Source organism: Triticum dicoccoides, chromosome 1A, assembly GCF_002162155.2.
Source record: "Triticum dicoccoides isolate Atlit2015 ecotype Zavitan chromosome 1A, WEW_v2.0, whole genome shotgun sequence".
NCBI classification, from domain to species: Eukaryota; Viridiplantae; Streptophyta; class Magnoliopsida; order Poales; family Poaceae; genus Triticum; species Triticum dicoccoides.
In genome coordinates this window covers 260,985,294-261,012,777 of record NC_041380.1, presented here as the reverse complement: position 1 = coordinate 261,012,777, position 27,484 = coordinate 260,985,294, and the positions used below count along the sequence as shown (strand labels likewise).

Sequence of the window (27,484 nt, the reverse complement as noted above, 5' to 3'; positions counted from 1 at the left end):
GTATTACAATTTTTTTTTCTCCAAGATCCTTGTTCCTATGTGTTTCTATGAAAATCCTCCAAACCGCCCTAATCAGGTCCCCAACCGAGCCGAACGTGACCGCCACGGCGCTACCTCCGCACCGGCAAGACTCGACCTAAAACCCTAAACCCAGCGCCCCCATATATACGCAACGCACACAGAAATTTGACGACTTCCCTTCCCCCCAACCGCCGTTGCCGGTGTCGCTGCCGCCCGACATGTCGCTCGACCGGAGCTTCTCCACCTCCGCCGCCCTCTCGCGCCTCCTCGCCCGCTGCCCCGCGCTCGGCGCCGACCCGTGCCTCCTCGCCCTCGCGTCTGCGCCCGCCGCACCTACCTGGGACGACGTCGCCGCAGCGCTCGCCGAGCCGCTCCTCCACCCACGCTACACCGTCCCCATCATCGGCTGCTTCCGTCCACTCGCGCCCGCACTCGTCGACCACGCCTCTGAGCTCCTCCGCACCGCAGCGCCCGCCCTCCTCGTCGACAGTGTATCCAGCCAGGAGGAGGAGGTCGGGGAGGGGGATACCCGCGTCGTTGAGTTCTACCTCTCCAGGGGAAGGGGCTTGCGGCTGCACGAGCTCGCGTGCCTCGCGCTCTCCCGGGCCCTCGACCTTGCCCCCCACTTGATTCGGTAAACTGGCTGTCGTTTCCCACGCCACTCTCGCATGATTCAATGGAATTTAAATTTCGAGTGCTACAATCAACGTGTTTATCTGTTTGCACATCTGTATTTCGGTACAAAAAATTGACTCGTCATTTAGTTCGTTATTACTCAAGTCACCGCAACACTGACCTTCTATTAGGTATGGACACACCAAAATTTCCATGCCACTAGAAATGTTTGCATTCGTTTAATGGGTCGAGTCACACAGAAGGTTTAACTTTCAATGCTTTGTACTCAGTATAAACGTCTTTTCTGTAGAATTTTGACGATGTGTGGAATCTGGCAAATCGTTTTCAGTTTTGACCTTTGAGTTCATCTGAGTCAGGCTCTGTATCAAATTGTCTTCAGTGTTCATTTGAGTTAGATTCTGTATTTGTTTATATTTTGTGGTATAATATCCCATATCGTGTACTCTGGGACCAGGTCTATTTCAACATACACGAACCCATTGACCTCCCATGTTCCTTGGGAGCGTCGCATTACATTTGACTTTACAGTTATCAGAAAAGTTAGGGGTTGCGTCACACAAAGTTCTGCATTGACACTGAGAAAGTATGTGAAGTGATATGCCATTTGCTGAGGCTATCTACAATCCTGTTAAAAGGCAACTGCTAAACACTGAAGGGCAATGGAAATCAATTTGTAGATATTCGCAGTTTGATAAATTATATTAGTGGTATCTCTTGCATTTATATAGGGAAAACAAAAATAGCTACCTTTGTGTCGTACACTACTACATTAATGAGGAAATAATGTAGAAAAGAGGTTGGCGTCACTGGTTTGAAGGAAGAATGACCCTTTGAAGAGGGTGGCAGATGGTTCTTGCTGAGGTAAAGAGGAACTACATCAAGGAGAGGCGGTCTAGACTAATAATTCATCTAATTTTCTTAATTGTAACAGGACGAGTCCTTAGTTATCTCCAATAACCAATGCAATGTTATCAAAATAGTTAATGCATCTAACATCAGGTCTTAGCTAACAATAACGATGCGGTCATTTTGATCTGCCAGTTGGACAATTTTTGCTTGACCAGGATCATTGTGTATGGTATGTCCATGCTGTCCTCAGAGTTGAATGTGCGTGAAAATTTGCTGCTTCCTTTTGTGTCACTGTCTGTGTCCTGGTTATTTCCTTTAGCAACGACCCTTGGTATTCACAACAATTAACATAGATTTATGTATGATTCAATGATTTTCATGCGGAATTTACCCTAAATGATTTCTGGTGGATCTGCTGTCTATGTTTGGCTAGTTAAACTTCATTCAGCGCTGTTGCCCCATCCTGCCATTAGCCGTTTAGCCTGGAAAGTGACATGGACAGAGGTCTTCATGAAATTCCATTTCTTCCACATATATACTTTGAAAAATATGATCAAAATCTCCTCTAAAATCTCCTCTGGTCAGAATTGAGGCAATACCACGTGTACTGTCCATGCCTGTATATAGTGAGTATGGACAATAGTTACTGCATTTGACAGTCTCTCTGGGTAGGTATTTAATGGTTCACTTAAATCTTGGAATTACATGTAGCAAGTCCAAGTCACACAGAAAAACTTTATGGCAGGCTTTATTAGTTATTTTATCTTGAGAAATCTGTAAAGCTACAGTTCACTAGTCTCAGATAGGATCAAGAATTCAAGCATGCTTACACAGGTATTGTAATTTTCAGGCAGGACTGTCAGTTTACAAGGCGTTTGCATATTCTTGGATCATCAATTTTACTACTGAAATATGTATTATATTGTACAAAACAGTACCATTCAATTTGTATATGAAAGACGTTTCTAATAGTATACTTTCGGTGGCATATAACTCACATTTCGTTGATCAAAATGATCTAGGAATACACGTGTGCCTTAACAAACCAAAAAGGAGGGAGTATGTTGTGATATTATTTCACTTGGTGCTAGAGTTATTTATTACTCCCTCCGTTCCTAAATATTTGTCTTTTTAAAGATTTCAAATGGACTACCACATATGGATGTATATAGACATATTTTAGAGTGTAGATTCACTCATTTTGCTCCGTATGTAGTCACTTGTTGAAATCTCTAGAAAGACAAATATTTAGGAGCGGAGGGAGTACATCCTAAGGACTAGTGATAAATTCATTCTATTGAAAAGTAGCATGCAGTGATTTAGTGGTCTACTTCTCAGCAAATCACATAAGCCCATCAGAGAGAACTAATGGATTAGAATTCACAAGACGTATTTGGTTTATTGGTTTGATAAATTTTATAATAACTGCTGTTCACTTATTATAAATTTCATCTTCCACAGTTACATTAACTATTTCGTGCAATCATGGCATGTAAGTGATGATGAGCTGCTCTATGTTATATAATTAGCTAAAAACTGTTATTTTTGCAGACGCGTATTAAAGTATTTCAAGTTCTCTCCACCGCCATTCCAGAGACTTCTTTGTGAAGGTGTTTCATCGTTTACTAAGGTATTAATATTCATGTGGTAAATTTGAAGCCCATGTTTTTTCTCCTTTCTGCAAAATTACCTCAGCAACTTATTTGCTTGTTCACATAATGTTACTCCCTCTGATCCATATTAATTGTCGCCTATTTAGTACAAGTACAAAGTTGTACTAAATCAGTGACAAAGTAACATTATTTTGATGAATGCAGTGTGTTAATGTGAGTTTAAAAAGTGGCAAGGTAGTGTTGCTAAAATATTTATACATTCTGTGGAGACATAATGCGATTTTTGTGCTGCATTTCTTTTTTTTTTGCATGTGGCATTACTAGCCTTTTTCTCTAGGCGCGTCTTCCGCAAAGTTCATACTAATAAACCATTTTTATCAGTGCGGTGACATGATTATTGTTATTTGCTTTCAGGGATTACATCTGTTCCTTGATGCCACCCAAGTATCATACCGGTTTCTAGAATTGGAACCCAGGGTATTTTGTGAACAATGGGACTGGTCTTGCTTTTTGGACCTTGTAAATGGTACAACTGATTATAGGCTAGCGGACGACTCACTTCATAGTGTTGTATTGGATTTAAGATGGTGTGCAATACAAATACTCGTGGTGGTTTTTAAAGCAAGTGATATGGGCAATGCAAGTTTTGGTCTTGGGGCGGATGATGCATTTACATGTTTACTGAGGTTCCTTTTCACACTCTGTTTTAATATTGTTTTCTCTTGATGTCGACTTCCATGTCTCAATGGTACACTTATTGATCTTGTAGATGGAAGGAGTTTTGCACGGACACTTCGTTAGAGAAAGCCTCTTTGTATCTGCAGACTGAGGAAGGCAATTCTAACATTGATTTAACTTCTTTGTCTGATACTTTGTTGGATTGGTCAGAGGTTACAACGGGAAAGGAATATAACATTGGATGTAACATATGGTATGAGCATTTCATTTCATCTAACTACAATTGCTCTATGGCTTGTTAGATTCATCTTGCTTATACAATTTCTAAGTGGTTTTTCTCTGTTAGTCCGTTTGTGCTCACTGCTACTATGCGCAAGAGTCATGAGGTAGCTCTGATGGCAGTTAGCCAGAGGTGGCCTGTACTTCTCTATGGTCCGGTTGGAGCGGGGAAAACCGCACTCATTAATGAGTTGGCAAAGAATCACGGGAATCGAGGTATATATCTGTAACCTGCAACTGGTATAACGTTTAGAAATCTGCTAGAAGGTTTTATGCAAGTTCAAAACTACCCTGAAGGTTCTGCCCAATTGATTTTTCTATAGGGTTATGTACTTACTAGCACAACCGCCCGTGCGTTGCAACAGGAGATGTTGTTACCTGTCTCTGAAAATAAAATTCCTCCGACTTATTTCCGTCCGTCTTCGTCTCTTTGTCCCAGTCTGTTATCAACATCTCCTAAGCCCCATTGTCCTCCTTCCCGCCTCTATTGGACGATCATGTATACTCCAGGCAACGAGCTTCTTCGCATTCATTAATGCAGCCTCTCATTGGAATGTGATGTTTCCTCGTGTAAGTTGCATGCTCAAATGAGATAGAGGAGAGCACATAGTTGTGATGGTCATTGCATGTATAAGATGGTGTGGAGAAAGAGGTTGAGAGTATGCTTTAGTAACATCAAATAGAAGCCATGCATTGAAGTAATAATTCTAATTAGCTAGCACAAAAAATCTGCCCGCCACTTAATTAGTCTGAATCATGTTTACATAACGTGCAAGTATGCATGAACCCCTTTCTTAATTATCCCACACTCCTTTGCTATTTACGCAGCATACATAACGTGTCTTAGGAATCTCTCTTAATTGTCCCTCATAATTCACAAGCACGCATTAGGAATCCTATTATATTATGCAGCAAGCATTCAAGCATGTCTAGGGAAGGAATGTTTCTTAATTGCCCCGTTTAATTGCCCACCATATTTGTCAATCATGCATTAGGAATCCTTTTTTTATTATTTCATATAGTATTGATTCCTTCCTTGCCCCATTTAATTGCACATCATATTTGTCCTTCCTTCTTTTTTGAAAATCCTTCCTTGCTTCCCTGCGCTGCAAGCTGGGCCAACATACAGCCAGAAGGGCCAAGTCTTTGACGTACCAGCAGAACCGTAATGCTTTTGACGTAGAGTACAGGAATAGTACCACCTCGAATATATTTTAAACTCAAACTGAAAGCGTAAAATCACGGAAAGAAGCGTATTGTGACGGTGAACCCACGGAGTCAATCCGTGCTTTATTATTAGGGAAAGATATATGTATAAAAGAGAGTGCACATGGAAACTGTTGCGTACTCACCTGTAGGGAGTATACATGGAAACTGTTGTATACTCACCGGTAAAGCATTCTATTGTCTGCTAATTTCTGACTTGAAATTTGTTAATATACATGTTGGCCTGTTTATTCCAGAAAAACATGTACAGCCAGTATTCAGTTTTGTATACAACACAATCTATTTCACTGTTAATGTGTTGACACTTGCACTTGACAATCAGAAAGGGGAAATAGAGGTTCGTTAGATATTTATATCATGAAAATAGCTGCATAGGAATGTTGTGTTCCAGCAATAGAGAGGTGAACTCCCTGTTTTATCATGCAGTACTTGAGTTAAGCCAAACCCATGGTCTGCACTTGTCATAGTAAGTTTGAATGAAAGTGTTCTTTCATTGTAATTTTGTCCATTGAAAACTATATCTTCTAGACACTTTTGGAACTCAACTAATCATGTCATCCCTGATACTGGTAATTCTCAGTGCATATTTTTACTAAGTTCTTATTGCCAATTATGTTTGCAGTACTTTTTATCCACATGGACGAGCAAATGGATGGCCGGACATTAGTTGGGAGTTATGTTTGCACTGAAAAACCTGGTGAATTCAAGTGGGCTCCTGGTTCTCTCACACAGGTCTGTACATGAGCATTACTCTCTCTCTCTCACTCTCACTCTCTCTCTCTCTCTCTCTCTCTCTCTCTTTATGTATGTATGTATGTATGTATATGTATATAGGTAAATTATCTGGGGCACCGGTGCCTTGGCACCTTGATTTGGTCAGACCCTATATATATTTCTGGGGGATTGTTCTCACATATTTATCTTTACCATCTTATGGGTCAGGCCATTGTCAAAGGGTTTTGGATTGTGTTTGAAGACATCGACAAGGCACCCACTGATGTGCAGTCAATCTTACTACCCTTATTGGAAGGTTCAAGCTCCTTCTCAATTGGGCATGCGGAGGTGAAATTGCCTTTTTCTTTTAATTGTTTAACGTAATTATAACTACAATGCGACTGCAAGAGGTGTATTATTTCTGTTGTTAAAAGTACCGAATATGTGTACATTTTGATGAATGCCACTTGCCTGGTGGTGCTTACCAGTTGCGGATTTTTAATTTCTAACGCAGGCAGTTGAAGTTGCCGATGGTTTCCGTTTATTTGCTACTGTCACCACCTCAAAGCATGATTTTTCACATGCCCTGGAAGGTTTGTCCATTTGATTAAAATACTGCATAATATGTCACATCTTGCTTTACTATGCACCACAAAACATTTCTGCCCATAGGTGTGTACTTGAAAATTACATAAAACCAGAGTCGTGATACAAACTATTCAACCACAGAGTGATAGTTGTACATTTTTACAACCCCACAACTTCTCATCTTCAATGAGCAAAGTAGTGACCTGTAATCTGACAATCATTCATTGTTTGAATCTTTTCAATCAGGGAGGTTAACCTATAGTGGCCTGTGGAGAAAAGTGATGCTGGGAGAACCTAACCGTGAAGACATGGTTAATATAGTTAATGGATGCTACCCAAGCTTGGATACTATCTCCTCTAAGCTCATAGGTAGATAGAATTATATTGTCGTTTTTGTTGTTGTGAATTGTGTAACTAACATATCTCCATGTAGATACCTTTGAGAAGGTCAATTCTCTGGTATCTTACCAGTTTGGTGGGCTCAACTTAGCTGGAGGTTTTTCTGATGGCATTCTACACAGATTCTCATTAAGGTGCATAATTCTTGCTGTTACAGTGTATTTCTTATTTTAACATTCGATGAGAACAATCCTTACAATCTTCATTTGTTAGGGACCTGCTCAAATGGTGCAAGAGAATAGTTGGAGTTGATCTCAACTTTGAGGGTCTGGGACTTGCATCTAGTGGTTACCAATTCATCTATTATGAGGTTTTTGTTTTCTCTTCCTTCTAATATGTATTTTGACATTCTACCTGTGGCTACCGGCCCTTGTCATTGTGGGAAGCCTGCAGTCAAATGTTGTGACTGCATAGTCAAATGTTGTGACTGCATAATCTAGATTTGTCACTTTTAAACATGTTTTGGTTTGCCCTATCTATACTCCAATACCATTATAACTAGAATTAATGTGATGAAAACCAGCTTGTTCAACTTGCATCTTGGACATGGTTGAAAGTATTTTTGTTTACGAGTATCCGAATGCGTGCGTTGAGAAGAAAAAATGACTATTTGATGATTCTGCTTTTATGAATGTAATAACACTTTGAGAACTGAACCATTGTATAATTCTTCATCATCAGACATGTATTTTACGATCACTTTGGATGCAATACTCCAAAACACTACTATTCTTGGAGTTGAATTCCAATCCCATGATACAAGGCCAATTGTTGGCAGCTAAACTTTGTCTACAGTATTTTTATTTAAGGATATAGTGTTAATGGACTTGCAGTATGGTTATGCTGTATAATGTAGAACAGTACTGCTGCCTGTGAAAAGGCACCTACATAAAGTACATGGTAGGAAAGATGATTTTTTTTTGATATGCACTCATGTTGCCATGCCATTTTCCTAGTGGGAACCAGTGATTCATAAGAAACAACTTCCCATGGGGATACCATGAGCTTTCCAGGCTCTCAGTAACCTTTGTCTTCCTAAATCCAGGCTGCTGATATTTTTGCTGCTTCCTTATCATCTCCGGATAAAAGGCAATATGTAGCAAGAGAAATTGCTAGAATATTGGGTTTATTTCATCAGGCAGAAACCATGCATCCTACCGACAAGCCCATTATTCAGGCATGTGTAGCAATTTCTTATCTATAACACATGTTTTGTTTATTTGGTTTTGACAAAATTAATAGTTCCTAAAACACAGGCTCGGCACACTGACTTGCAAGTTGGCAGAGTTACTCTGCAATGCAGCGACAAACCAGTAATTACTATTCCTTTCTTTAGTACATACTCCCTCTGTAAACTTTTATAAGACGTTTTAGGTCACTACAGAGGTGCTCCCTCCGTTCCTAAATGTAAGTCTTTGTAGAGATTTCACTATGGACAACATGTGGATGTATCTAGATGCATTTTAGAGTATAGATTCACTCATTTTGCTCCGTATGTGGTCCATAGTGGAATCTCTCCAAAGACTTGTATTTAGGAACGGAGGGAGTATTATTTTGTAAGCTTCTGTTTGTTTGCTCACTCTGGGTTTAAAAACTATGCAGGCATTAATTCAGAAGGGGCCTTTTGCTGATATTCGCAGCGCACTAGATGTTCTTGAGAGGGTTGCATGTTCAATAAAATTCAATGAGCCTGTTCTTCTTGTTGGCGAAACCGGCACGGGGAAGACTACTCTCGTGCAAAATCTTGCTTCCTGGCTTAAACAACCTTTGACTGTAGTGGTACGGACAAACAGTAATAAATTACCTTGTGTTGAAAGCATAACTTGTTTACCATTGCAAATCCATTGATTATCAAATTTGTTACCCAGAAATTGATTGTATCTGCTTATGCTGGTGCAAAAGTTTTAATATTGTGGAAAGGATATAATCTCCTAAAGCACCTCTACACCATTCAGTAGTGCTGCCCTGGCTACCATTTGCTTCACCAGTGGCCATGGTGGAAGTTGGGCACAGCAATACAGCATGTGTCAGTGTTACTGTTTGCAAATGTTTGAAAGGACAGAAGATTATCAGCTAGTGGCATAAAATCTGTATTTCCATTTTTGCCATGGCATAAAAAGTCCAAAATGTGTTTCTCTTTTGTAATTTATATGATCTAGCGGGGTCGCACAATTTTTGAGATTTGCAATATACTAATATCTTGTCTTGACATCTTTCAGAACTTAAGCCAGCAAAGTGATATATCTGATCTCCTTGGTGGATTTAAGCCTACAGATGCTCGGTCAATATGCTTTCCTCTTTATATGGAGTTCAAGGATCTATTTTTTCAAAGTTTTTCTAAAAAGGTGCGGCCATTGTTGGCTTCTTATGGTTTTGCCCCGTACTAACCTGCTCAATGTAGCTTACAGTTAGCTTGGGATCTTATTGTTTCTAATATTCTAATAGATCATAAGTTTAAGATGCGCTTACCAAGACAAATCTTAAAAATGTTATTTTGTTCAGCTTAAGACATATAAACTTTCTTTTTGTGGCTCGTGGTTTATTGCAAGGTTGGCTTAAGCTTGTGGGTGAAGTGAACGATAAGTTGCATTATTGACCAAGATTATCTTGTTCATAAGCCTAAGATTTGCATACACCATGCAAGCCATAGAGATCATCTACATTGATTTATTAATTGAATTGTTTGGTTGTTCAGGGGAATGAAGATCTTTTACGTTATTTTGATGTATATGCAATGGAGAAGAATTGGGTAAAATTATTAAATTCGTTGGCGAAGTGTGCTAAGAATGCTCATAAGCTACTTGAAGGGGGTTCCAATAAGAGAAAAAGGTCTTTGGGTGAATGGGACTCCCTTTTTTCCAGGCTAAATGTTGCCCATAGTCAACTTGGTTCAGCAAGTGGCATGTCATTTCAGTTTGCAGAGGGTGCTTTTGTTTCAGCTTTAAGAAATGGCCATTGGATTTTGCTTGATGAGGTCAACCTTGCACCTCCAGAGACTCTTCAGAGAATTGGTGCTGTACTGGATGGAGAGAAGGGCACGCTGTGCCTTGCTGAAAGGGGTGATGTGGATTATATTGAACGTCATCCTTGCTTTCGTATGTTTGCTTGCATGAATCCGGCAACGGATGCTGGGAAAAGAGAGTTGCCATATGCTTTTAGGAGCAGATTTACAGAATGCTTTGTTGATGATCTCATGGATGATGATGATCTCCGTCTTTTTGTCAGTAAATATTTGGATGGTCTGCATACTGCTAAAGGAGTTATAGATAGCATTGTTTGTTTCTATAAGGCGGCGAAAAAGGAATCTGAGGAGAAGCTGCAGGATGGAGCCAATCAGAAGCCCCAATTTACTCTGAGATCTCTTTCTCGTGCATTAGGTTATGTAAAAATGGCAGAGAAATCTTTTGGCTTCAGAAAAGCTCTTTATGATGGCTTCTGTATGTTCTTTCTTACAATGCTGGATGTCCCTAGTGCAAAAATCATTAAGAACTTAATAGTATCTCTTTTGTTGAATGGAAGAGTGCCACCAAGCATTTCTTTTGCTGACTACTTTGTTGAAAAGCCTAAGCAACTAAATGATTCCGAATCAGATGAATTTTTGTCCAGCTATGTGTTAACCAGCAGTGTTACTGAGCACATTGTCAACCTTGCCCGGGCTGTTTACATTAAAAGATATCCTGTTCTCCTGCAAGGTCCAACATCAAGTGGCAAAACTAGCTTAGTGAGGTATCTTGCTGCAAAAACTGGCCATGAATTTGTCCGCATAAACAACCATGAGCATACGGATCTTCAAGAATATCTTGGTACGTATGTCTCTGACAGTCACGGGAAGCTTCAGTTTCAGGAGGGTGCTTTGGTGAAGGCTGTACGTGAGGGGCACTGGATTGTGTTGGATGAGCTAAATCTTGCACCTTCTGATGTTTTGGAAGCTTTGAATCGGCTGTTAGATGACAACAGGGAGCTGTTTGTTCCAGAGCTTCAAGAGACTATTCCTGCTCATCCTAACTTTATGCTTTTTGCTACTCAAAATCCACCTGTGCTCTATGGGGGACGTAAAATGCTGTCTAGGGCATTCCGCAACCGTTTCATTGAAGTGAATGTTGATGAAATCCCAGAAGATGAGCTAATCACAATTTTGGAGCAGCGCTGTATGGTTGCTCGCAGTTATGCCACAAAAATGGTTCAAGTTATGAAAGATCTGCAAATGCATAGACAAAACAGTAGAGTGTTTGCCGGCAGACATGGTTTCATTACACCAAGAGATTTATTCCGTTGGGCCAATCGGTACCGAACATTCGAGGGGAAGTCATATGAGGATCTGGCTAAGGATGGGTATTTACTTCTTGCAGAGAGATTGAGGGATGACAATGAGAAAATAGTTGTTCAAGAAGCATTGGAACGTCACCTACGTGTTAAACTCAACATCCCTGATCTATATAACTTGGTAAGTTGAATCTTTCTATGGCGTATGTCTAACTATTCATTAACTTTCTTTCTTCTATTCGATGTCATGGTAGATGAAAGTCCACTTTTTTAAAAACACTTGTGGATAAATCATAATGTTGCACTGATATCATGTTATATGGGACTTGATACTAAAATAACATGATTTAAATTTCTGAAAATGCGTGGATGCTGCTTAGCAGGTATTCAATGTAAAAATGAACTGGACTGTTTTTCTAAATGTGAGGTACTAGAAGGTGTCGATTTGTAGTTGATGTACATGTATGAAATTTTGCAATACATTGGAAACTATATGCTGACATACTCTACTAGAGGACGGATGTTATTTGATGGGCGAGGATTCTCATTCTAGAAAATACTTCTTTGTTCTTTTGACATTGTTTGCTCTGCAGTGACCTTTCCCTGTTATGTTATTTATTAATGCAAAAAAATATTGAAGTAGAGTTTCTGCATGGCATATTTATGCTTTTCTGTATGTTGATACTTGTTTGATGATTGCTGCATGGCCTTTGAGCCAGTCGTCTAATTGAGTGTTTTTTTCTTTGCAGGAAAGCATCTACGGGGAGAGCTTATCTTCTCATGCTATAAGACAAAGAGTACAAGAAAGCTTTGGACAGTGAGTTCTCATTTACTTTAGGCTACAGCATGTGTTTTTGCCTTCTCCGCATCTAATGCAATATCTTTTTGAGCTTTGCAGTATCACTTGGACGAAAAGTATGTGGAGGCTATTCTTCCTCATTGAGCGTTGTTACAGGTCACGGGAACCTGTCCTCCTTGTTGGTGAAACTGGTGGGGGGAAAACAACAGTATGCCAGGTCTTGAGTGCTGTTCTTGGAGTGAAGTTACACATTTTGAACTGCCACCAATATACTGAGACATCAGACTTCATCGGGGTAGGTTTTGTTGTCTCTCAAGTTTTTACCATGAGTTGTTATTTGCTGTTGCTGTGCTTCAGATATTTGGTTCACTAGCATAATGCTGTTACTTGCAGGGATTTTGTCCTGTGCGTGATAGGTCAACAATAGCGTTGGAGTACAAGCATCTTATTTCAACATTGAAGGGAATGAAAATTTTCATTCATGTTGCTGGAGATGTGGTATGTTCTTTGTTTTTAACATGTGGTATTTCAACAGCAGATATACACTTCTCAAATTAGGTAACTGATTCTCTATTGTTCACAGCTATTTCCATCTGATATATCTGGAGCCATTAGCGTCGTGAATTGTATGAATGAAATACTTGATAGATACAGAAAAGAAAAGGAACTGTTTCCGGAGGTGCCACCTCAAGATATTGATGACATGGAGCAAATTAAGTTGAAATTGATGCATCTTCATCAGAAGTCGAAGGCAATTTTTCTTTGGCAGGATGGGCCACTTTTGCAAGCAATGAAGAGCGGAGATCTTTTCCTTATTGACGAAGTTTCTTTGGCTGACGACAGTGTACTTGAACGGCTGAACAGTGTTCTGGAACCTGAAAGAAAATTGGTATGCTTTCTTCAGTTTGCTTCTTTTACTAAAGTAGCAACTCATGGATAATTAGGTTAATAAAAAAGGAGCTGAAATTGCAAATTTAGGGGCCTAATGGATTAACTCGCAAGCTTATGGACCTAAGTGATACAACCTTGCAAATTTGGGCACCTAATAGATGATAAACGTGCAAACTATAGGGCCTAAATAACACAATTTTTAGATAACACATATACCTTTACTCTAAATGTTACTCGGGGAGTATTAATATGGGACGGAGGGAGTTTTGTGCATTTACACTGATGATATTGTTAAGTTCAGTTTCCTGGTGTAGAGGTGTTTGAGCCAGCTTTGCATTGCCGTGCTTTGCTGTGGAATCTAGTTACAGTAAAACCTTAGCAATCTGGTAAAATTTTAGGTTTTCATCCATTCATGTAACGTATAGTTTTTAAGCTACTAGTAATAATGTACGTGCAATGCACGTTTATATTAGGTAGGATATTAGTTGCACGTTATATTAGGTAAGATATATCTGTTGCATGTTGGTATTTGGTAAGATATCAATTATTTTTTCGTGGGAATGGTAAGATATTAATTACATGGCATATTTCAAGGGATAGTGTTGAGTCAAAACGTGTTTGGTGCTCAACATTGGAGCGATTTGAACCGCTAGATAACATGATTTGACGGTCGAGATAGTTTGGATCTGCCCATTTGGGTCTTTTTATATTGGTATAGATAAACTTAGGCACATGTCTTTGTTAAAATTCTTTATCGATTTCTCTTATCATGATGCAAAGGCAGATCTTATCTTGTTACTAACTACAAACATTTTTTTGCGGGGATGGTTAGATGACATGGTTTGAAGAGGATTGGGTTTTAGAAGGGATGTACATATATTTGGATGAGAGAGGGGTTTAGAGATAGCAAATACTACAGTGCAATGACGTTTCTTCTTCCTTGTTCTCATAAAAGACAGTTCCTTTCATAGCCCTGACCTGACCTATCCCATAAGGGCCAGTTCTTTTGCAGCTTATTTCAGCTTATTGTGAAAATAAGCCAAAAGCCCAAAAGAACTCATTTCAGAAGTGGAGCTTAACTTATTTCCACAGCTCTCTCCTTCACAATGGAAAAAAGCTGGGGGCAGGGCAGCTTCCCGCAGCTTCTCGCGGCAATCACTTAAAAACCAAAGTGGTATATCCCTTTGCCCTCGCACTTGAACACAATTACAGCTGAAATGCCACCGCGCCCCTCCCCTGTACCAGCCCCGAAGGAAAAAAAACACCCGCAGCGCTCTGCACCCCTGTCATCCCTCTCCTCCCGTGATTGAGAATTTTTAGGGTTTCCCCGCCGCCGTCGACCCCGCCTCCAGCCGCTGACCTCGCCTCGCCTCTCGGACGCCGGCGGTGCTGGGTAGACGCGCTCCTCCCCTGCTTCCCTCTGCTCTGCTCCACACCGGCTACCCCTCTGGCAAGCAGGACAGCTGCCCGCCTCCGGCGGCCGTGGGCGTCGGCTTCCGGGCTCGACTGGATCGACGCCGACCCCTTCCCCGCATGGATCGATGCCGGCTGCTCCTCCCCGACGCCCCACTCCGCTCACTCTCGTCCCATGGCAAAGAAGCCCCTGGTACATCGCCGCCGTTGTCGTCAACACACTGCCCCGACACCTGCACTTCTCTGGACGCCATGGCCACCCACTGCTAGTTCTCTGATTGTCCATCGAGCAGCAAATGCTTGACAATCTCACGGCGATTAAATGAAGTATTCAGTTTGCCTATTTTAAATTCTATTTCAGAGATGCATATGAATTTTCATGAGAAATTGTCAGTTACATGTCAGGTAACTGTATACATAGATATACATGTAGCTGATTTTTGTTGACAGGAAGTTTTTGGTCATGTCCAAGTTTCTACTTGTTGTAAAAAAAGGATGAATGTTGCTAGTGAATGCATTCAGAAATTTGTATGCAAGCACTAGCATTTGGATTGTTGTTTGGTTTGGTCCTGCCAGTATTTTCTGCAAGTGCAAGAGAGTATGAATGAAGTTGTCCAAGTTGCTGCTACAATATACAGAAAATTCAGTTAAATGTCATACAATTACATTTTAGGGGTATTCTACACTTTTCTCCAGAGAACTCGGAACATAAGCTGAGACAAAAGAACTGGATAGCTTATTCTCATGGACTTATTTCCACGGCAGCTTCTATGAGGCTTATTCCCATCGCAGCTTATGAATAAGCTGCACCTCAAAAGAACTGGCCCTAAGATTCATGTAACTCTACACTATTCTGTGCCTTTATAGTACCTCTTAATAGTTCTCTCATGCTTACCCCTGCTTATCCAATCATGCAATTGTTGTCTTTGATTCCAAAGGCTTGTTGAACAATCAACTATTCTCTTTTGAAATTCAGTTTTATTAATTATGATTGTGCATTTGTGTCTTCTTTATTATTTTGTAGTCACTGGCCGAGCAAGGTGGTTCTGTGCTAGAGAAGATTGTAGCACATCCAAATTTCTTTATCCTTGCAACAATGAATCCAGGTGGCGACTATGGAAAAAAAGAGCTTTCTCCAGCACTAAGAAACCGATTCACAGAATTGTGGGTTCCAGCTGTTACAGATGTTGATGAACTCAAGAGCATAGCTGTAGAGAGGTTCAGCGAAGCTGAACTCTCTTGCTTTGGAGATTGTATTGTTAATTTCTTGAAGTGGTTCAACCACCTGCACACTGGAAGAATGCTCACCATACGCGATCTGTTATCCTGGATTTCGTTTATCAATTTGACAGAGATGAAACTTGGATCACAACAAGCTTTAATACATGGTCTGTTCCTTGTACTACTTGATGGGCTCACATTGGGAATGAATCTTGCTAAATCGGAGGCTACTGAGTTGAGAAGAACATGCATGTCCTTTATTTTAGAAGAGCTGCAGAAGGTTGAGGGGAAACCCTTAAATTCAGGCTTGAATGATCTAAAGAACTATGGCTGGGGTGATGATATAACAAAAACTGATATTGATTGTAATCATCCAGATGATTTTGGCATTGCACCATTCTATATCACTAAAGGTCATTTTGCTTGTAAGCAACAGGGATTTTTATTCACGGCACCCACTACCAGCAAGAATGTTTTGCGAGTATTGCGTGGCATGCAACTACCCAAACCTCTTTTGTTAGAAGGTAGTCCTGGAGTTGGTAAAACAAGCTTAATTATGTCATTAGCTGGATTTTCTGGTCACAATGTCGTGCGAATAAACCTATCTGAGCAGACAGATATGATGGATCTTTTAGGTTCGGACTTACCACTTGAAGGGGAGAATGGAATAGAATTTGCCTGGTCGGATGGTATTCTTCTTCAGGCTTTAAAGAATGGAAGTTGGGTTCTGTTGGATGAACTCAATCTGGCCCCCCAATCTGTCCTAGAGGGTCTTAATGCCATTCTAGACCACCGTGCAGAGGTCTATATACCCGAGCTTGGCCAGACCTACAAATGTCCACAGTCCTTTCGTGTCTTTGCGTGCCAGAATCCTTCATCACAGGGTGGTGGGCGGAAAGGCCTCCCCAAGTCTTTCTTGAACCGCTTCACCAAGGTTTATGTTGATGAATTAAAAGAAGACGATTATTTTTCCATTTGTAAATCAGAATATCCATTACTCGGTGATGATCTGCTCAGAAACCTGATTTGCTTCAACAATAGGCTCTTCACAGATACCATGATACACAGGAAGTATGGCCAAGAAGGTTCTCCTTGGGAATTTAATCTACGTGATATTATGAGGTCTTGTCAGATGATAGCAGATTTGCCAGATACTTCAAAGAATGACTGCTTTCTAAATACTGTATATCTTCAACGAATGCGAACTGCGGTTGACCGCAATGAAGTTCTCAAGCTTTTTGAAGAAGTCTTTCAGATAAAGCCTAGCATTCATCAGTCGAAAATGCTTTATGTCAATGCGCATTGCTTAGTTGTTGGAAATGCGTCTATTAGAAGAAATAATTCCCGGTCATATGCAGTTCAGATTAACCAACTAAACATACTTCCTGGTATTCTTCATAGCCTTGAAGCTGCTATCCACTGTATCCATCAAGGTTGGTTGTGCATTCTTGTCGGACAACACTCATCTGGGAAAACCTCGTTAATCCGCTTGCTTGCTCAGCTGTCTGGCAATACATTGAATGAGTTGAATTTGTCATCTGCAACTGATGTGTCAGAATTGCTGGGGTGCTTTGAACAGTATAACTTCTTCAGACACTACAAAGAGGTCATATCACAAGTTGAGCGTTATGTTAATGAATATTTCAGCTTGAGTATGGATATACGTTGGAAGAAGGATTTGATTATGGTCAGAAAGGGTTTGTTTGAGAAATGGTTTAAATTTGTGGTTGCGAAAAAGTATTCTTCAATCGACACTTCCACATTTATTGAGATGGGCAGGAATGCATCTTTGCCACCATTGAGCTTGGTCATAGACATAGTTGAGCAGATGAAGAGTGATCTGGAATTGCTTGACTTGCCTATATCACTGACCAAAGATGATTTGAGTAAAACACTGAAATCCATCTACAGCTTGCAGCAGAAAGAAGCTCTATACCAACCAGTTAAATTTGAATGGGTCGCTGGAGACTTGATCAGGGCCATTGAGCGCGGTGAATGGGTTATTCTGGACAATGCGAATTTGTGTAATCCTACTGTATGTTTACTAATCTCTTGTACTCTGTCATTTATCCTACAATTTGGTTTTGCTAATTTTTGTTTCTTTGATCTTTCAGGTACTTGATAGAATAAATTCTTTGTTTGAGAAAGAAAGGTCCATTGTAGTGAATGAATGTGGTCTCGTTGATGGAAATCCTGTAGTTCTGAAGGCTCATACTAACTTCAGAATGTTTTTGACAGTTAATGCGAAGTATGGTGAAGTTTCAAGAGCCATGCGAAATAGAGGAGTGGAGATATTTCTGATGGAGCAAAGTCGGTGTCTGGAAGGGTGCCCGAATGTGCCTGAGACTAGTGAGAGGAAGGACGTGACAAGATTTTTAATTTCTTGTGGTATACCTAGAATGGAATTGATTTCATCAATGACTGAAGCACACCTCTATGCAAAAGCTGCGGGATTACGTCTTGGTATAAATATTACCATTCTTGAGATCACACGATGGGTTCAACTGTTCCAACAACTTCTTATTAAAGGAAATCAGCTTAGTTGGAGCCTACATCTAAGTTGGGAACACACTTACCTACCCTCGTTGGGTCAAGTTAGTGGATCTGATGTTGTTGAGGAGGGAAAATTAAGGTTTTTGACCAATGTTGACGGTTGTTCAGCTGGTTTGCCTTGTGATTTTTCGTTGTCCTTGCCTGGTGGTTGGCCAATTGAACTGAAACTAAGGGATTTTATTTGGTACTCGAAAGAATCTTGTGTCCAAAGAAACTGCATGTATCTACAATCATTGGGTGCCCAGTATGCTGCTTATCAACTAAACAATTTGGAAGGTAGTTCATCCTTAATAGGACCTAGTAACATCCATCCATATGTTCTTCCTGCTTCAAGCTTATATGCACTGCAATTTCCGACTTTGTCCGGTCAGCATTCTCTTAAGACTCGTGCAACTGGGGGATTTAATTCAGAGTTAGCTGATCAGATGCTTTTCATTGCCGCAAACTGGGTAATGGAGCAATCTACGAAGAGCGATCTTGATTTGTATGGGATATGGTTTAAATGGTATAATGGTCTGCTCCAGCCATACTGCAGCTTCTTTGAAAACTATGGTAATATTCTTAAGCAAGAATCCGAGCATCCTGTCTGGCATAGCATCCTCGAATGTTATGGGGAAATAACTGCTTATCACAAGGTTGATGCTGTTCATCCTATTCCATTGCTGTCGACGAGGTTGCTGGATATGGCTGGTTGTGACACCCTTAAAACTTGCCAAAAGCGGCTTCATAAGGCTCTTAATGGTTTGAACTTGTTGCGGCTTACATTATGGCAATGGCAATCTGAGACAGTTCTTCCTGATTTTGGTGTTCTAAAAGCTGCTTTGTTGCCGGCATTGAAGTCCCTCAGATGCTTGGAGGATGAGGTACTCAAGTTGATTGTGAGCTCTCGGAAGCTGCTGCAGATATACACTCGTATCCTGGATTATCACAGATCAATATGGAAGATGATAGTCTCGTCTCAGTTTGAGGGCTTACCAGTTGTTTGGAATCTTCTGAGGAAGGAAATTCTGAAGCTGCAGCCAAAATTCCCAGAAGTAGTTGGTATCTTTCTGGTAAGTTATAATCATTATCATTTTTTTCTTGGTAATATACTATGATTGTGAACTGACATCACAATCATACAGATGGAAAGCGTCAATCTGAACAACCTCCAAGATTTCAATTCACAAAATAGCAAACCAACTTTGTGGATCCATGGTGGCCATCCTCTTGTACCATCATCTGGAAGAGTCTTCTACAAATTCCAAGAAATTGTAGCATTTTCTGCAGCTGTTTGGCCATGCAAGAATCTTTCAAAGAAACAGCTTGATGGTAATATATTGCAGATTTGGCAGCTAAAAAGAATCACTTGTTCTTATCTTGGTCCCATCCAAATTTAATTACCTTTTGCTGCTTGCAGATAAGCAACAAATAATTGATGCCATGTTGTCAGCCAATCAGGATCTTAGATGCCTTGCGTTGGAAGGTACTCCTGTTATTATTCCAAGAGATCTCCTTGATGCTAATACTTTTTCTAGGGTATTATACGGAGGACTTGTAGGAAGAGCTACACTTATTATAAAGAAGAGTTTTCCTCATTTTTATTTTTATGTTCGGCAATATACTTTATCTTCTTTTTCTCTTATGTTAGTTGTGGTTTGATCTTTAGATGTAGCTGAAACACAATTTTGTTTAACTGACGAAGGTCTAGTTGCTTTCTTAATATGTATTTTCACTTCATTTGCTAAGTATAATATTACCAGTTTGAAACATTCTGACCCATTAACCCTTTATGACTATTGTTTTTGTGTCAAGGTGTTTATATAGCTTTATGTGCTGTATCTGAGCCTGAGGAAGAGGAGTCGACAGTTCTGGCCCAGTTGGATGAAATTCATAAGGTTTTTTAGTTACCTGTAGTTTTCCTAAGATGGCTTTATCCTCAACTGTTTGTCTTACTTCATTTTCCTGATGTAGAGTCTTGTTCAAAAGGTTGAGTATGAGAGGAATAATCTAGGATTATTGTTGAAGACTTCCAATGCTGAAGTTAAAGTCTGTTGCTCAGTCTCATCTGATATCTTGTGTAACACTTGTGGTTTCAATGGTTGGTTAGCGAGTCTTCCTTTGCTCAATTTGAAGAGCTTGAACTTGGACACTGCTTTACTTCAATGCCTATCCAAGTGGATACAAATAGATTCTTCTCAAATTCGCCAGGTCTCTCTCCCTCTCACTTAACTTTTGGATGATTTTGTCCTCTCCATTGATCGATCATACAATTTGTTGCTCTTGAACCCATTATATTTGTTGTCTATTCTTTCCCATGATAACTGAATAATTTCTGTGAGATATCAGTAGGAGGCAGACATTTGTAATACTATGCAGTTTTTTCTTTTGCTACACAGAGTATAGCAAACTCAGAAGCCCTGCTTACATATGCTATTGACTACTCATTGGAGTTATCGTCAAGATCTCCTTTGGAGTTTACCCAGCATAAGATCGTTTGGTGGATTCATCATACCTGGGACACAGTTGAGAATGGTAAAAATCAATATCTCTACTTTGGGTGCAACTCATATCAGTTATGTGTCTGTTTTTTGGGTTATAACTTGAAGTTGACACTTAAATGCTGTGCAGTCGATGCAAAATTTGCTAGCTCGCTTCTTGAAATATGGTACAACTATCATACGTCTCTGTGGACTTATTGCTCTGGAAGTCCAAAGGTTTTTCTCTTAGATTTTACATACAGTTCCGTAAGTATTTTAATACAACCATGATTCTTTCCTCATGATTTTATTCATTTTCAGGCCCTGTTCCCTCTTACACACGATGAAACCTCTGATCTAGCACACCTGACAAAAATGGACGCCATCAATACTATTATGTATGTCATCTCACATAGTGCTTGTTCCTTGTTTCTCATTTATGCGCTACTGCTTGGAGGTGATTATGCTGATATTTGTGCCTTAAGGGCATGCACAGTGGTTGAGAAGGCAGTCCTCTGTTTAAGCCTCCATGTCTTCATCTAGTTATGACAATAAAAGCACATTATACAATGGTTTATCTCTTTAGTGTTATCTGTTGCAGTTACTTTTTGCATGCGCCTAGAATTATGTGGTGATCAAAATTAAATAAGCAAACGTATGACTAAGAGATGACATCTGGTAGTGGTACAATGGAGAAAAATGTCTTATCTTAAGCGCTAAGAGGTCATCTCTTAGTAAAGAGAAGGGACACCCCTTATTTATTTTCTCTCTTCCAACTTAGCAGTTACCCTACGTGGCATCCCTAAGAGAAAGCTGACAACACCCCATTGTACATGCTCTACAGGATGACAATATTCTTATTGTTTGTCTGTTTCTGCAGCCGCGGTGATTTATGTGTGATGGATTATCAGAAGAACAGTTTAATGCTTAGAATGTCATCTAGAAGTCTCTGGGAAGGTGTCTCGTATGCGGGAAACTTAGTTGGTGGTCTCTATTCTGCTGCTGATTCCCTCTTCAAACAGGTAATGTTCTATCTATCCCTGTTTGGTTTGCAACCATCCCTTTTAGTTGTTGTTCTGAGTTCTGACAATCTGTTGCAGATCATATTTGCCCATAAGAAGCATTTCAAGCCAGAAGAGTACAGCCAGTTGGAGCACATCCTGTTTCAACAATCGGAACATCATCTGGAGGTTTGTGTATCATCCTTGTGATGTTGTTTAAAGTCTTGTGTACCACATTACTTGCGAGTTGCATGTACTTTATTTACATTCTTTTAATTCTAATCATAGCCACCATTTTAGCTGACACGCGGAAGTGCATTTTCTATGCCAGAGACTCCGCCAGCGTTTATTTGGGACATTTTATGGTTTAGATTTTAAGCTACTGTTGAAATTTATTAATTTCTGTTTGGAAAATTTGTGGGCACACTACATAATGAATGATAATGGTGACCTTGAATTCCTGTACACACTTGTTTTTTACTGCGATTACCAGCTTTCATGCTTGAAACCTGAACCGTGGGTTATATTTTAGCATAGAAATCTAACAAATATTATCTCAATCCAAATATATGTCATCACTGGAAGCTTTTGTTGCGAATACTTTTCGATATGTTTTCCAAGGACAAGTTTTTCACCAGATGTGCCTATTAAATTCTTATTGGTATTGGGGATTGAAAGATGGGTAGTTAATAAGGGCAAAACAAGTAAAAAACTGAAGGATTGTCTACAGTCACGTAAATGGCAAACAAGAAATCCTTTCACACCGATGCCTGTGTGCATCCAAAGCAACACAAGTTAGTATGGTTGTAGGTTTTGTTCTTAGGTGCTGAGTAATGTGAACATAATCGACCAACATTATACAGGGTAATTTCTGAACTTCATCATATTATGGTCTTTGTAATTTCTTCTTATGTGGCGTCTTCCATTGTCACTAATAATCACAGTACATCTTGGTAGATGGTACCCTTGATTGCCGACCTTTTGTTTTTCTTGAAACAATTTTCTGGCCTTGCATTCTTCTTGACATGTCGCTCTATCGCAGGATAAATGCCTCCATACTGCTTGTGCATTGTTATCTTCATCAAGTCATGGAGTACTTGCTTCATTCTCAGGGTCAAATAAACTCATAGGGTCCCTGCTTCTGGAGTTGTACTCATCGTACTCGCGTGGTATGTTCTTTTTGGATCTCTAGAACTAGAATGAATGATTTGTGATATACGCAAGTTTACCAATTCAGCCTCAACAGTGTCTAAACTTGCTGGTATGATATATGTATTTGCTTTTTTAACGGAATATATATGGATTTACATTGGTTAGCTCAATTATGTGCTGCTTTCTGGCCTGATGAGTTGTTGAGATAGTATCCTGTTTAGCACAGGATAAAGAGTGACTACGGAGAACACTTAGGCACAGCACCACCCATTACAGTTTACAAATCCTTCATACATGTTATTCCGCAACAGGCTGTCTCAACGTGAAGGGCTTGCTACAATATTTTGAATTCTGCTCTCTTTGTTGTTTCTGATTATTCATTTTAGCAGACGCTGTGCACTTATTTTTAATTATCTTTTTGGGCTTGCAGACTCTTTATTGCATCTTGGGGCTGCCTGGGTATATATTGGGATGTTGCGTTTCCAGCTATTGTTGAGCTCATACAATCCAGATCCTGCGTTCCTATCTGCTTTTATGCATTCTCAGATTCTGGAGAAGATTTCACTCCTAGATCTCAAGGGAAAGGTAAAAATCTCTTGTTTATGGCACATAGCTCCTGTAAGCTGTTTTGTGCTATACAGTATGGTGCAATGCAAGCATCGTGAACTCATATAATCCAACTTTCTATGTTGTATCAGTCATTCATATAAAGTCATTGCTATTTTGTTAGTGCTGAAACTGTATTTTGATTGTTTTATAAAATCATATACCTAGAGGGTGTTCATAAGACATTGTCTTTACTCAAGAAAAGGTCAAGTAAATTTATGACATCTTTTTTCTAATAGGTTCGTCATGAATGTGAAGAATTGGCGGGCTCTAACTTAGCAGGAGATTGTCATGATCAGAAGTTAATGCAAGAGCTGAAAACTGAAGAGAAGAATCTCCGGTCAAAGGTTCTGTTTATAATAGCATAGCACCCAGAGCTTGCAGTTCAATTCTAAGTTCTAGATGTTTCATACTTTTTTTAATCCCGTGGTATCTTGCCGATTCTACCATGCTGCTAGTTTTTTCTTTCACTTCTTAATTCTTTGCTGGTCAGGAATTGGATGCACTATTGTAAATATTCATGTTTCACAGCTAGATGAATGTCCTATCTCCGAAAGTAACATGACAATGTACATTGTTTTCTCTGTGATATGGTGCTACGGTGCTTTCTTGCCCATGGTAGTGAATTGGTGATGCTACAAGCTGTGGAAAGCCGGCTAATATGAAATTTATCTCTAAATGTTCGGATCGCTTGGCTATTGCACAAGATGAAGCATGCCAAGCCCTCAACATGATTATTCAATTTTGTATGCATGTGCTTTTTTTTATTGATAAAATGCATAATGTACATTGTTTTCTCTGTGATATGGTGCTACGGTGCTTTCTTGGCCATGGTGGTGAATTGGTGATGCTACAAGCTGGAATAGCTGGCTAATATGAAATTTATCTCTAAATGTTTGGATCGATTGGCTATTGCATAAGATGAAGCATGCCAAGCCCTCAACTTGATTATTGAATCTTGCATTATGTAATCTATGCATGCAAATGGACGAGATTCTTACTTGTCCTCATACACTATTGCAGGTTGTATTTCGACCTCGACAGTCTAAACACAAGAGTTTGATTGCAGCATGCTGTGAGTTTGAGGGACGGTTGTCTGACTGCAAGGATCTGTTAGTTCATTTAAACTGCAATGGTGCTGGGCAATTGGAGGTCAACAGAATCTGCAATTGGCAGGTGAGATTTGTTGGGACTGATTTTAATGTCTTAGCTATAGCCATGGGGCTGTTTTTATTCTTCTCTTCCACTCCTCATAACTGCAGTTAAAATTGATTGGTCGTGCAATCATTCTATGACAGATAACATCAAGAAACTTTATTAAGAGGCTGACAGAAGAGTATGGGGAATATGTGGATTTGATTCAGCCAGTGCAAGTTGCCGTATACGAAATGAAACTTGGCTTGGCAATTGCTCTATCTGGTTCTCTTGAGAGAGAATATTTGAAGAAGGTGAAAGAAGATGATATTGAAAAAGTTCTGGTATGTATATGTTTGCAGCTGAAGTTGAAATATGCAAGTTTCTTCCATGGACAATCTTTTAGAATATAATGTCTAGAGTGCACTTCATATAGTCAAATTTGTTCTTCACCAAACAATAGTTCACATCTGTTTGAAGATGTTGTGAAGCAATATAATGTCCCTGGTTAATGTTAATAGGAACACACTCAATGAATATATGGTGCTTATGGCTGTACTGTTATCATTTTCTGCTCTGCAGGGTGCAGTTTTTACTTTTATGCAGTTTCCCAATGGACATGTTGCTGGAATGACTGTAGTGGGCGTTCCAGATTTAACAAATTATTCAATGGGTGATCAATTGGAAACTCAATACAGTGAGTTCAATGATGTAGATATATTGGAGAAGCTGTCTCGTGTGTCGAGTCAGTTAAATGTTGGCGAAGTTGCAGATGAAGTGGTTAGTTAATTGAACCGTCTTCTATCCAATTTTATGCTTCTGTAGATTATAAGTATTTGGAGAATGAAGCTGTTTGTAAGTGTTTTCTGTACTGATTGCAGAGATCCCATTCGCAGATGCTAGTAACATTTCATCATGTTTCTTTAGTACGGACAACATACCGTATCTTTCATTCCCTTATCATGGATAAAACTTCTTATCTGGTATGTACTCCTATCGTCATGGTTAATAAACCTCGAATTGAAATAATGTGTGTCTTACCAGTTTCTCTTTCCAGTCTTTGAAGAAGATCTTCGATTATTTTGAAAGCATGTGGATCAATATGAAATCTAGCGTGAAGGCTAGGGAAAATGATGGTTCTCAGTATTACAAGTTCAGGTCCCGTATCATCGATATACAGGACATCTTTGAAGGAGATGTGCCTTCAATTTCAGATATAGACTCTGATGGCAATGCTGGTCCAGATAATGAAGAAAAATTGGAGCTTGAGTTTTTCAAAATTATGGTATTCCAATGTTCTGTATTCCTTACTAGTGCTTGTATTTTCATTTTATATTTTTATTGAACACTATTGTTTTATTCAGGAGAGAAGTGACGAAGATGATGGTTCTGTTGAAGACAAATGGGATCTTGTTCCAGAGTCTGCTCTGAAATGTATTATATTAACACATAACCAATTGTTTGGATCTCCTGATCTTGTTGAAAAGGTAAATAGTAACATGAGAAAGAAGATGCATCTTCTGTTAACTTTCATGATCAGTTCGAATGCCTATATGGATGCTCACGGTAACAGTAGTTGATAATTTTCTTGACCTTTGTTGGGTGTTGTCTTTCTGACCTTCTTTTAGATGGTAATTTCTTTGGCATAGGAGGCCAAGATAATAAATAAGATGAACGCAGGAACTTCAGACTGAAAAATTTGTACATTCTCATAGCTAACTAATATTTTTCTTGATGTATTTGTTTCAGACTGAAAGATTCCAAATTAGTGATCAGCAGAAACTTAAGTCTTTTGTAGATTCGTACGATTTTGGTGCAAGAATATTGAAAGGTATGTACATGGACTATGATTTCAGACAGTGGTGTATGCTGGACTCTTTGCTGATTTTTGATATCATTTTCCAGGCCTGCCAGAATTGACTTCTTCAACACTAGATGAGAAACTCATGCCTGAGCATTTACTCCGTGTTTGTCTAGAATATCAGCGAACCTGTGCAGCCTCTCTAGGCAGCAATAGTTATAATGCTTACAAGGTATCGAGTCCTGCAAGTTATACCTTTGATACCCAGTCGTTCCTTCTTACTAAGTTTACTTGCTTATTTGCAGGACCCGAATCCTCCTGTTTTATTCAAAATGGTTGAGCCACTAACTGCACTTCAAGAGAAAGTTAGGACCTTTTTAGACGAGTGGCCTGATCATCCAGGTTTACTGAAAATATTGGAGATAATTGCTTCCCTTTTAGCAATGCCCCTGAGTGCTCCACTTTCTAAGGTCTGGTACCCAATAAATTGCTTGTATAATACTAATTTGCTGCTCAATACTAAGCTATCCTTGTCTACTGCCCCCTTATTTTTGCAGGTCTTACTTGGATTGCAACTTTTGGCTGGGAAAGCTCAAACATTGCAGGAAAATGACTCCAAGTTTTTTCTTAAAGGTAAAGGCTGAATCTTCAGTAGCAAGATGAATTCTAGTTTCTCATTCCCACCTTTGTGTTCAGGTGGTAACATCGTATACTGTAAAATGTAGGACTGTTTATTTACTTGTGCTTACGTGCTGTAAAATTTTTGTGGTAAAATCGTATAATTTGTTTTGTATTACGGCCGTAACATTTCCAGCATCTCAAATCTCTGGTAAATCGAAGCTATGCTGTTCAATTGCTCTAATTCTTTCCCCCACAGATCATCTTCCACCAATATTCATGCTTCTATCTTCATGGCAAAGGCTTGAGTTAGAATGTTGGCCTATCCTGCTTGAGGAGGTCCAGGGAAAGTATGAAACTAATGCTGCAAAAGTGAGTTTGTATTTAATTTGCGTGCCATTATAGTTTATTAATAGTTTCAGTTTTGCTCAACATAATATATTGTTGGACCTGTGCAGCTATGGTTTCCACTGCGAGCATTGCTTTCAAAGTCTTGTGACATTCCAACGAATGATGATTTGTCTATAATCAAGAGGTATGCTTCAGTGCTTCTGCATTTGTTCTCTGTT

General features: G+C 39.6%; 1 protein-coding gene across 2 annotated transcripts in view; it reads left to right on the top strand.

Moving 5' to 3' along the window:
• Window positions 1-206: 206 nt before the first annotated feature.
• LOC119268039 (midasin-like) overlaps window positions 207-27,484 on the top strand; it is a 35,350-nt gene continuing 8,072 nt past the window's right edge. For both annotated transcript variants that reach the window (XM_037549542.1, XM_037549535.1), the window contains exons 1-46: window positions 207-655; window positions 3,058-3,136; window positions 3,534-3,805; window positions 3,889-4,050; window positions 4,144-4,292; window positions 5,926-6,035; window positions 6,246-6,365; window positions 6,532-6,610; window positions 6,852-6,974; window positions 7,039-7,138; window positions 7,218-7,314; window positions 8,050-8,181; window positions 8,261-8,317; window positions 8,607-8,783; window positions 9,224-9,349; window positions 9,700-11,448; window positions 12,017-12,084; window positions 12,166-12,361; window positions 12,460-12,564; window positions 12,650-12,955; window positions 15,395-17,626; window positions 17,706-19,196; window positions 19,269-19,455; window positions 19,544-19,609; window positions 19,939-20,021; window positions 20,098-20,334; window positions 20,523-20,658; window positions 20,755-20,840; window positions 20,925-21,001; window positions 21,484-21,625; window positions 21,704-21,793; window positions 22,647-22,773; window positions 23,187-23,341; window positions 23,602-23,709; window positions 24,386-24,538; window positions 24,661-24,840; window positions 25,079-25,276; window positions 25,378-25,479; window positions 25,554-25,781; window positions 25,861-25,983; window positions 26,246-26,327; window positions 26,402-26,529; window positions 26,603-26,767; window positions 26,855-26,930; window positions 27,175-27,287; window positions 27,374-27,450. In XM_037549542.1, coding sequence (XP_037405439.1) covers window positions 240-655; window positions 3,058-3,136; window positions 3,534-3,805; window positions 3,889-4,050; window positions 4,144-4,292; window positions 5,926-6,035; window positions 6,246-6,365; window positions 6,532-6,610; window positions 6,852-6,974; window positions 7,039-7,138; window positions 7,218-7,314; window positions 8,050-8,181; window positions 8,261-8,317; window positions 8,607-8,783; window positions 9,224-9,349; window positions 9,700-11,448; window positions 12,017-12,084; window positions 12,166-12,361; window positions 12,460-12,564; window positions 12,650-12,955; window positions 15,395-17,626; window positions 17,706-19,196; window positions 19,269-19,455; window positions 19,544-19,609; window positions 19,939-20,021; window positions 20,098-20,334; window positions 20,523-20,658; window positions 20,755-20,840; window positions 20,925-21,001; window positions 21,484-21,625; window positions 21,704-21,793; window positions 22,647-22,773; window positions 23,187-23,341; window positions 23,602-23,709; window positions 24,386-24,538; window positions 24,661-24,840; window positions 25,079-25,276; window positions 25,378-25,479; window positions 25,554-25,781; window positions 25,861-25,983; window positions 26,246-26,327; window positions 26,402-26,529; window positions 26,603-26,767; window positions 26,855-26,930; window positions 27,175-27,287; window positions 27,374-27,450 — 11,465 coding nt within the window. In that variant the 5' untranslated portion in view covers window positions 207-239. The remainder of the gene's footprint in view (window positions 656-3,057; window positions 3,137-3,533; window positions 3,806-3,888; window positions 4,051-4,143; window positions 4,293-5,925; window positions 6,036-6,245; window positions 6,366-6,531; window positions 6,611-6,851; window positions 6,975-7,038; window positions 7,139-7,217; window positions 7,315-8,049; window positions 8,182-8,260; window positions 8,318-8,606; window positions 8,784-9,223; window positions 9,350-9,699; window positions 11,449-12,016; window positions 12,085-12,165; window positions 12,362-12,459; window positions 12,565-12,649; window positions 12,956-15,394; window positions 17,627-17,705; window positions 19,197-19,268; window positions 19,456-19,543; window positions 19,610-19,938; window positions 20,022-20,097; window positions 20,335-20,522; window positions 20,659-20,754; window positions 20,841-20,924; window positions 21,002-21,483; window positions 21,626-21,703; window positions 21,794-22,646; window positions 22,774-23,186; window positions 23,342-23,601; window positions 23,710-24,385; window positions 24,539-24,660; window positions 24,841-25,078; window positions 25,277-25,377; window positions 25,480-25,553; window positions 25,782-25,860; window positions 25,984-26,245; window positions 26,328-26,401; window positions 26,530-26,602; window positions 26,768-26,854; window positions 26,931-27,174; window positions 27,288-27,373; window positions 27,451-27,484) is intronic.